General features: G+C 38.3%; 1 protein-coding gene across 1 annotated transcript in view; it reads right to left on the bottom strand.

Moving 5' to 3' along the window:
• Positions 1-9,824, bottom strand: part of LOC107732462 (soluble guanylate cyclase 88E-like) — a 12,365-nt gene extending 2,541 nt beyond the window's left edge. The window contains exons 1-14 of the mRNA XM_016543801.1: positions 9,697-9,824; positions 9,478-9,610; positions 8,664-8,838; positions 7,658-7,749; positions 7,297-7,554; positions 7,014-7,155; positions 5,863-5,988; positions 5,545-5,665; positions 4,762-4,891; positions 4,392-4,538; positions 4,035-4,181; positions 2,935-3,091; positions 2,704-2,777; positions 2,406-2,495 (exon numbers count right to left, since the gene is read on the bottom strand). Of these exons, the coding sequence (XP_016399287.1) occupies positions 2,406-2,495; positions 2,704-2,777; positions 2,935-3,091; positions 4,035-4,181; positions 4,392-4,538; positions 4,762-4,891; positions 5,545-5,665; positions 5,863-5,988; positions 7,014-7,155; positions 7,297-7,554; positions 7,658-7,749; positions 8,664-8,838; positions 9,478-9,610; positions 9,697-9,824 (1,920 nt within the window). The remainder of the gene's footprint in view (positions 1-2,405; positions 2,496-2,703; positions 2,778-2,934; positions 3,092-4,034; positions 4,182-4,391; positions 4,539-4,761; positions 4,892-5,544; positions 5,666-5,862; positions 5,989-7,013; positions 7,156-7,296; positions 7,555-7,657; positions 7,750-8,663; positions 8,839-9,477; positions 9,611-9,696) is intronic.
• Positions 9,825-10,539: the final 715 nt, after the last annotated feature.

Here is a 10,539-nt window from a genome sequence, read left to right as displayed (position 1 = left end):
GTAGTCGTGTGTTTATTAGTCATGTTGAATCAATGAAAGCAGTTGAATCTTCTGTTTATTCGGCTGCAGCGATAGGCATTTCTGGGTTTCTTCTGCGAGGTGTATTTGGAGTTTCAGCGCAAGAGCACCCTCTGGCCTTTGGATGGAGATTTACTGCTGATCACAGAACCGTGCTTCACTGAAAGATACGCATGACAATCGCAGCTTCTGTCTGTTCGATTTATCGTGCAGCCCTACATAGCCGTGTCTCGGTTTGTGGATGACTCTGCAGTCGTCATGTCCAAACTCAAGACAGGAAGCACTGACTGACAGTGCTTGCAGGTCACCCACTCGCTTGACCGATGCTAAAGCCAGAAGGAGGGCTGTCTTAAGCGACAGGGGCCGCAAGTCGGCCGACTGGAGCGGCTGAAAAGGAGGACCTTGCAGGGCTCTGAGGACTATACATAAGTCCCAAGTCGGCACAGTATGAGGCCGAGGCAGACTCAATCTCCGAGTTCCCCTCAGAAACTTAACGACTAGGTCCTTTCTGCTGACTGACAGGCCAGCCACGAGATAATGATTCGCCGCGATGGCTGCCACATATACTTTGAGCATGGAAGGGGTGCACCCCTTGTCCAGCAGCTCTTGTAAAAAGGTTAGCATGTAGGACATGTTGCACGATGATGGGTCCTGGTTCCATGCTGCACACCAGTCAGAAAGACTGACTATTTAAGGGCGTAAAGACGTCTTGTAGACGGAGCTGTAGCCTCTAAAATGGTATTAGTTACACTCATGGGGAGCTGCAAAGGCTCCTGTCAAGGGGCCAAACATGAAGGCTCCACAGCTCTGGCCGGGGATGCCAAGTCATGCCCTTCGCTTGCGAGATAAGGTCCTTCCTCATTGATATCGGTCAAGGGGCTGCCAATAGCAGCTGAATCAACTTGGGGAACCACATCTTGATTCCTCCAGAGTGGGGCCACCAAGAGGACTGAGCATCTGACTTCCCTGACCCGTCTGATAACCTGAGGAAGCAGGGCAACCGGGGGGAAGGCATCTCGCTGCTTCGAAAAATAAGTTGGGCAGTGAAAGTTGTCTTCTGTGAGGAAGAGGTCCACCTCTGCCCTGCCGAAAACAGACTAGATAATTTGAACCATTTGGGAATGTAGTCTCCATTCTCCTGGAGCCACATTGTCCCTGGACAGCATGTCTGCCCCTTGGTTCAGTCTGCCCGGCACATGAACTGCTCTCAGCGAGAGGAGTTTGCCTTGTGCCCGTAAGAGTCCCGATGGGACGCCTTATTGAAACAGGCAAGGAGTTTTCCAAGGGGCCACAGCTATGATGCAGCGGTGGGTTACCTTGAGATAAAAGCATCCCAGGCATCAAACGTGGGACGGGACATAGGCTTTGAACCAAAAATGGAGGGGCCACATGTGAAGCATTCCAAGAGGAATCACAGAGGACGTGGACGATATCAGGCCGAGCATCCTCTGGAAAGAGCTGAGGGGACGTGAAGTAATCCGGCGTAATCCATGCCCGCATCTGGGCAGTATCAATAACTGTCCCCATGAAGACTACTCGCTGGGAGACAGAGAGCTCTTGGCTAAATTAATTATTAGCCGAAGCCGCTAATCAGAACAGGATCGGAACAGGATCTCATCGCTCACAGGTTGCTGCTGCTCAGCCACCTGTGAGCGATGAGATCCTGTTCCGATCTGGCTAAGACCAGCCAATGGTCTAGGTAATTCATAATGCAGATTTCTATCTGTCTCAGAGGGTAAAAGAGCGGCTAAAAGAGTTTTTGAAAATCTCTCGCAGTGAGAGCAGTCTGCCTCAGTGAGCGCAGCCTCAGTGTGGGCGTGGCCCAAGAACCAAATATATACACTACCATTCAAAAGTTTGGGGTCAGTAAGATTTTTTTTTAAGAATTTAATACTTTTATTCAGCAAGGATGCATTCAATTGATCGCAACAATGACAGTAACTACTTTAGCAAAAAAAAACAAAAAAACAATTATGTTTCAGATAAATGATGTTCTTTTAAACTTTCTATTAATCAAAGAATCTTAAAAAAAAGTGTCATGGGTTCCACAACAATATTAAGCAGCACAACTATTTTCAACATTGATAATAATAAGAAATGTTTCTTGGGCTTTTTAGAATGATTTCTGAAGGATCATGTGACACTAAAGTCTGTAGTAATGGCTGTTGAAAATTCAGCTTTGACATCACATGAATAAATTACATTTTAAAATAAATTATTATAACATTTCACTATATTTCTGTTATAATTAGAGACTTACAAAGAAAAAAAATCTTACCAGCCACAAACTTTTGAACGGTGTACATAGTTTTGTAAGTTTTAATGTGCTTACCATTGTTGATATTGGCAGTGAAGAAGATGATGAGGTTGATTATGTACTGTAGTACCTTAACAAAAATCTTTCCTCGTTCCTCGATGATGTATGGTTCATGCTCCAGATGGTCTTTGGTAGTCTGACTGATGTGGATTTGCATGCCCTAGCCGCACAGAAAGCGAGGGATTATAATTAGCTTTTTAATTAACTGCATTTTCTTTAAAATTAATTTAAAATTACTCAAAATAATATTTTTTTATTGCACAATGAGACAGTTTTGTTTAGTTATTAGAGGCTGTTCATTTTTCTCAGTACAGCATAAGAAAGTGGCTCACCACGCCATTAGACTCCATCCGAGAAGCCGTGTTTACTGTGTCTCCAAACAGGCAATACCTGGGCATCTTCAGACCCACCACACCTGCGACCACCATTCCAGAGTGAATGCCTGAGTGAAGACCACCACAAAAGCATTTAGCTGGCGCATTAGGAGTTTTAAAAGTCTAAATTACTTTCACACATTGTTTTGCATGTAGAGAAAATATCAGATTAAAGGGTTGCAGTTGCTTTGTTATGTGATGCTGTGTGAGTCTGGGTGCACCCACCGACACGGATCTGGATGTTGTCCCCGGTGGAGGGGTCTTTTAGGTGATCAATGGAGCTCAACATGTCTAGAGCCATGTCACAGATGTGGTGGGCATGGAATGTGGTCTTATTGGGCACACCTGCCACAACCATGTAGGCATCCCTAATGGTCTCCACCTGAGGGGGCAAGAGCATTTGTTGCCATTCCAGTCAATTTTGAAAGCTTTAATAATGACGGTAAAGATTAAAAGACCTTAATTAGAAATATTTAGTAGTAAAAAATAGGGATGCATTGATATAAAGATTCTAGCAGATACCACTAAGCTGATATTTTCAAGTTTTTTATATTCAAAATGCTGTGGTTTTTCATTCAAAATATACATCCAAAATTATTTTCATGTCATGGTTAATAATAAAACCCTTAAAGACATTTAATGAAACATAATGTATAATAAATGTATATTAATTTTGAGATTTGCTAAATATTACATACACTACTGTTCAAAAGTTCAGTGGAATCTGTAAGGTTATTCAATTAAATTAATTCAATTAAATTAATTTAAATTAATTAAATACATTTTATTTCAGCAAGGATTCATTAAATTGATCAAAAGTGAAAGTAAAATCATTTAAAAAATTTCAAAAGATTTCTATTTAAAATAAATGCTGTTCTTTTTATGCTGTTCAAATGCTGTTCAACTTACAGTAATCAAAAACCATGAAAAAATGTATCTTGGTTTCCACAAAAATATTAAGCAGCACAACTATTGTGTTGATATTATTATTATTATTATTATTATTATTAAGAAGAAGAAGAAGAATGCTTCTTCAGAACCAAATTAGCATATGATTTCTGACGGTTCATTTTTGATCAAATAAATGCAGAGACTTCTTTCAAAAGCATTTAAAAAAATCTTTTGAACAGTCATATATCCACTATCGACTGATATGTATACATAAAAAAAAATCTCTAATATATAACTGATATGGTGCTGATATATTGTGCCTTCCTTGTAAAGAAAAGGCAGAGGACTCTCTTGAAGGTCTTTAAGGTCAAAGAACATGCATGAGAAGCTATTATGTTGTGTCAAGTTGCTTTCGTTTGCGTTACTTATATTACCTTATAGACATTGTGCTTCTCGCTGAGTGTGTCAAAAACGATGTAGATCTCATTTAGCATGTCCACCACCTGCATGGGGGTGATGTGGATACAAATCTCATTAAACTTCACTACATCACTGAACAGGATGGTCACGTCTGGGAACACCTGGCGGGAGATAACAGATCAAGAACGCCACTTAAAAACAGCCGGACAGCACTAGAGGAAAAAACAGACTGCTTTTCATTGTATTTTATTATCTCTTTTGAGATCTTGATATAGTTTAAATCACAATGGTCAGTCAATACTAAGGGAAATTCATATAAATTGTGTGTTTATAAGTGTGTTTAATGGGTGGGTTTGTGTGAGAGTGTGTACCTGACATGTCTCCAGAGCTGTGATTCCCTTGCGCAATCTGTCCGCTACTGCTTTGGGGATCATGGCGTACAGCAGGGAGTCTCCTCTCTTCTTCTCCTCATCCAGCTTTTTAATGATCTCCTGCAGCTGTGCATACTTCTGCTGCTCCTGTAGGTGGCACAGTAAGAGTTCGGCCTGTCATTTGCATGTTATTTCTAGATGCATAGCCACAGCTAGAGAATCTGTGCTTATTAAGTGGCTTAATAGACTTGAGTCAGTCCATGCCAGAAATTCTGCTACATTACTCCTTTTATATAAACTGAAATAAAATGTGTCTCTTTGGTAGTCTAGATTTTGTAAGTCTAGATTTTGTGCTCGGCAGCAATCATACCTGGTCAAGTGCCAGCTGCAGCTCGGCTGATTGCTGTGTTCCTGCCAGGATGAGCTCTCTGCTGGAGTCGTGCAGGTTTAAATCATTGACGTAAACACCCATTTTTATCATGTCCTCCACTGTCTCAATACTGTACAAAGGAGAATACGTTTTAATACAGACTTAAACATCTTTAGCTATAATCTTACAGCTTTTTTCTGTGGTTAAACTGTATTTACAGACAGATCTGACCATTGTAGACTCATAATTACACATTTTAAAGAAGCCATACCTTGGAAAACATGATTGAAGAGTTAAACTAGTAGTTTATCAAATGGCGACATACAGGTCTGTTCTGATTGGCTCATGGACAGTAGGGAGAAAAAAACTATGCTAATACAAATGATAAAAAGCCAACTAACCGTGTAATTTTGCATAGTTGAGAAATTAAATGGACATATTTGTTTGCTCTTGAACACTGAACATTTTTGCTGCAGTATTGGACTATGTCCAGTGTAAAACAAAACCAGTTGAGCCTCAGAGATCAGAGAGAGAGAGAGAGAAAGTGGGAAATGGTCTTTTAAAACTAAATAATTATAGACATTTTCGGGGCTAAGGAAATGTTAATATTATAAGCAGACCTCAGGATTCAACTAAAATGGTTTGAGAGTGCAGGATATGATCCCTTTGAAATGACTTGGATAGGAAGCCTTGATTGTCAGTTTTATGTGGCAATAACTAAACTACTGTTTTCCATTAGCTCAGGATGCAATGTTGTAAACGTGTGAGATCATGAGAGCTTACATGGGAGTTCCTAGAAAGATGAGAGAGTCCCACTGAGGGACATACTTCATCTGGCCCTTGAGGTGGAGAGGCTTTTTAGGGGGCTCCCGCATGTCTTCAAATATGGTTTCACTGCACTTGCCTACACAAGAGAGGGGAAGTTTCATTTTTCACTGCATAGACAGAAGATTTACATTCATCACGAGGCACTTTATGAGTCAATTTTAGTTCTCAAAACACGAAATAATGATTGTAATTTCATTGACTTAATCAAATTTCTTGTTGTTTTCATGCCAGTGGAGCTTATTCAGAGCATCACTTTACTGTAATGTGTCTAACCGGTGACAGTCTGAAAAGCCAGCAGCTCGATGTCCTCTCCTCCAGAATTAGCCGAGCTGTTGTACTGAGTCAGAGAGCTGCTGTATTCCTGATCCGTCCCCTTCATTTCCTCCATCACTTTAATATCTGAGAGAACAGCAGAGGCACAGTGACAGAAGTCAGCATGAGATGTTTTAGGACATTATCTGCTTTAATCTGTGTAGAGGCAAGATGTTTGGGTGTGTGAACTGTCACATATCTGATTTTAGATGCCTAAGGTTCTGATTGGTCAGTGTGGTTTCACATCATCTTTCACAAAGATTTATTTACACATCGGTCAGTGTCATACAGTAATAAGAGTGTACATAAAGAAAAGGGTGAATCTTTTTAAAAATCTAGTTTAAAACACACATGAATGTCTTAGAAATGTACTCTTTGTCCTAAAAACGTACTCTTTGTTGGTTTTATGGCTTTGAAAAATCTCCATTTACAAAAAAAGTTTACATTTAATGGCTCTAAAAATAGATACCATTGTAATCTTAATTTGCAAACAAACAAACAAACACTATCTAACATTTGGGATCAGTATTTTTTTTTTATGTGTCTGAAAGAAGTCTCTTATGCTCACCAAAGCTGCTTTTATTTGATCAAAAAATACTGTAATATTGTGAAATATTATTACAATTTAAAATAATCGTTTTCTATTTTAATATATTTAAAAATGCAATTTATTCCTGTGATGGCAAAGCTGAATTTTCTTCAGTGTCAAAGTTGAAAACAGTTGTGCTGCTCAATATTTTTGTGGAAACATGATACATTTTTTAGGATTCTTTGATGAATAGAAATGTAAAAAAACAGCATTTATTTGAAAAATAAATCTTTTGTAAGATTATAAATGTCTTTATTGCCAATTTTTAATTTAATGGCTGAATAAAAGTACTTTTTTTTTTTTTTCAAAAAAAAAAAATAAAATTAATTTCAAAATTTAGCATCACATCACTGACTTTTTTTAAACATATTATGGATATTTTGTTTTCAGCTGCCAATAAGAGATAAGTGTGGAACATTTGACCAAAAATTCCACGGATTTCCCCCAAAAAACAGCTTAAAAATTTTGAAAACATTCTGCCGATTCTGTTTTGGCCTCACAATTACTGATCTAAGCACTGTACCTCTCTCTTCCTTTTTGGGTTTTTCACTCTCCTCTTTCTCCTCTGGTTCTTCTTTGCTGAGTTTAGGGATGTTGACCTTCTGTTTGCTCTCTACCACAGCTTTAGACAGCAGTTCAAACACATTGTTGAGGTGGGTGTAGATCTGAAACAGCACACACCAGCAAAACGCTTTTTCAGGACATAAATGCCAAGAGCAAGAAAAGAAAGCATAAACATTTTTTTAGATGCTTAGGTTACTTTCATGCTGCTTTGGATCTGTTCCCCTACCCTCCCATTTACTCACATTATCCCAGCTAAATTCCAGCATGGGTCGCACCAGGGTAAACTCCTCATTGACCTTTTTGCCCTGCAGATCAGAAAACACCTCTTTCAAACCATCTCCGATCCGATACATGGTCATGTCTCTGCGGAATATCACGCTGAAGGGGAACATGTCAAAAAAGATTCCTCGCTTCATGGGCAGTTTCTCATAGCCTGGAGCTGTTTTCTGCTGGGGCATACGGTGCTTAAACGCAGCATTGTCAAAATTCATCTTGTACACCTTCAGAGAGAGAGAGTGAGAAGATCAGAAACTTGAGAAATAAAGAATAACAGAGCTGGGTTTGTGTACACAGAGAAAGGTAAATGTCTGTTTGGACTCCTACCACATATGTCATTTTCTCTGTTTCCTCTTTAGACAGAATCTCCACCTCAATGTCTGTGTTGTAAAACTGTCGGCCCACCTGAGAGAGCTGCCCTACAGAGTAGTCACAACAGACGCTATTTGAATTTTAAACAGGCTGAGGCTACAGACACTGTGGACTGACCAGTTTTCATTGTGTAGGATCTAGTCATACATCTTTTTACCACATCTCTGTTATCTAAGCTTTACTTTCAGATCATTATTTTACCTCACACATCTCTCAAGAATTTTAATATGCGGTTTCAGAAAGCACACGTACAGAGGTCACCATTAAGCTAATCCTGTTAATATGGTAACTGTTCAAAGAATAATTGTTCTGTATAAAGCAGATGTATTAAGCATTGTACATATAGGGAAGCTCAGTAGAAAACTATTGTACAGTTTTTGGAAAGTAAATTATATTAGTTGTGATTGGGTGAAATCAGGCAGAAATCTTAGTACTTGACCCATAATAATTATTATAAAACAGTTCATTTCTGCCCTTGAATTTACATTAGTGGTTTTTTAAGTTTTCAGTGACTCTTTCTGTAGGTAACTTTGTTATGCCATTAGGTGGCAACAGGTGGCAACGATCTTTATAAATGACTCATTGAATCTTTGATTTAAACCAATTTAACTGAATCACTGAATCATTCATTCAACCGATTTGTTCAAAACATTGAATCTTTCAGGAATGAAGCAAGTGACTTGCTTGCTACTGTATGTGAATGCAATGTGAATCATCGAATCATTCATCCAGTCAATTCATTCAGGAGCCAAACATCACTACATGTTGCTCTGAGATGCTCAGTGGTTAATTTTGCTTTGGCTTTTTTTTTTTTTTACATTTGCATTGGTGGAGCAACAAAGTAACTGACCATGTAAAACACATATTATTGACGTATTGTTTATTGAACTGTTGTATAAGCAATTTCACACTATTAAACCTGCTGCTGGTCTGAATACACTCTCCACAATATGCCTATTACCTTTGACAAACTGTGTGAATCCTTTCCTGGTTGAACGGTAGTGCAGGGTAAGACTCGTCTCACATTCTTCCTCTACACAGAAACTGGGTGGCTGGACTTTTGGGAAGGAGAAACGGAAGTACTCATGCAGGTTATCAAGCTCATTGATGAAATCTCGTACATTGCGCCCCAGTACCTGAGACAGAGATATTAGAAGATATTTAAAAGCTATGTAAAATGTGTATACAATTGTACAGTTAACCACTGAGAAAGCCCAATAAAGAAAACTAAAAGAAAAATGTTATGCACTAGATTAAGATTAAAACTAGACAAGATAAAAAAATTTTTTTTTTTCAAAACAAGTCTCTTATGTTCACCAAGGGTACATTTACAGTAAAAAAACAGAATATTATGAAATATTTTACAATTTAAAATAACTGTTGTCTATTTTAATATAGTTTAAAATATCATTTATTCCTGTGATGACCAGGCTGGATTTTCAGAAGCCATTAATACAGTCTTCAGCGATCCTTCAGAAATCATTCTAATAAGATGATTTGCTGCTCAATATTTCTTATTATTAATGTGGAAAACAGCTGCTTAATGTTTTTGTGTGAACTTTTTATTTAAGGATTCTTTGAATAGAAAGTTGAACAGCATTTCTATGAAATATATATTTTTTGCATTAGTGTAAAAGTCTTTACTGTGACTTTTGATCAATTTAAAGCATCCTTGCTTCCTAGCTGAATAAAAGTAATTAAAAATAAAAAAAACCTGACCTCAAATACTAAATGAGTACCTGGCAAATACAGAGTCTACCATGTTTGAAAATCACCTTTAAGATCCTCTCATAGCCATAGTTTCCTATCCGCTTGACCATGTAGACCCCGAAAGCGTACATCAGCTCATCGTGAGTCTTTCCCAAAACCTCTCCAGCTGCCTTTGCCAATCTTAGGATCAGATTATCACTGGAATAACAAACACCAGCATTGTTAAGTGAGCCAGATGCAATCTATGACACTTAATTGATCAGATATGCGACTCTAGGACTTACTTGTACATCTGGTGTCGAACAAATTTGAGGTGTGGGATCTCTGCTCTGGCCTCGATTAGCCTCCATACATCCTCTCCATATGATTCATTAATGTAGTCATTCACTGCTTCCAAATACAGGCCATACATCTTCTACACTGCCCCAGAAATATGATCAGCCTGCAGAGAGCACAATATCTGGATCTGAGATGCTTCAGTGACATCAAGAGGCTTTTAGTTAGATGGGGAAAATCAATATAATTCCCAAATAGACATGGTGCATAAACAAGTAGAGATTTATAGAAGACTTGAAGATGCAAACATATAATTCATCTCTGATATGATTAAACTGTCCAGTTTTAAACTAATAGATGTTCACTAGATATTATATTGTTGTAGACAAGTTTAGTGTAATCTATGAGTCTGAGAGCCTCTGTGTTGCTTATTCATGCTCTTATTTTTTGTTGTCTATTTGTGTAAAATGCTATTTTGTTTGATCGATGAGTTCTATATAATATTGCTGTGCTGTTATAAACCATCTCCCCTGTGACAGGCTATTTAATACCCAACATCCTCTATAACCCCTATATTCATGTAAAAAATTATAACAATCTATACTACTAATGAACACCAAATTTGAATACACTAATAGATCAATAGATGATAGAGAAGTAAGTGTATGTATGTGGCTTACCTGCAGACCCTCAGTCCTGTGTAATGAGTCAGTATTTGGCTAAAGCAGAACCTTCTCTCTCTTAGTCTCTCTCTCTCTCTTTAAACACCTGTTTTTGGCACCTGAAGCACTTTATACTCCTTTCTGTCAGGACAATGGCCACACAGGCTAAAACAGGACAGCGGGAGTGTG

The sequence above is a fragment of the Sinocyclocheilus rhinocerous genome, unplaced genomic scaffold, assembly GCF_001515625.1.
Source record: "Sinocyclocheilus rhinocerous isolate Xijiao unplaced genomic scaffold, SAMN03320098_v1.1 scaffold3081, whole genome shotgun sequence".
Lineage (NCBI taxonomy): Eukaryota > Metazoa > Chordata > Actinopteri > Cypriniformes > Cyprinidae > Sinocyclocheilus > Sinocyclocheilus rhinocerous.
The sequence above is the reverse complement of the archived record's forward strand: the minus strand, read 5'-3'. Positions and strand labels throughout refer to the sequence as shown.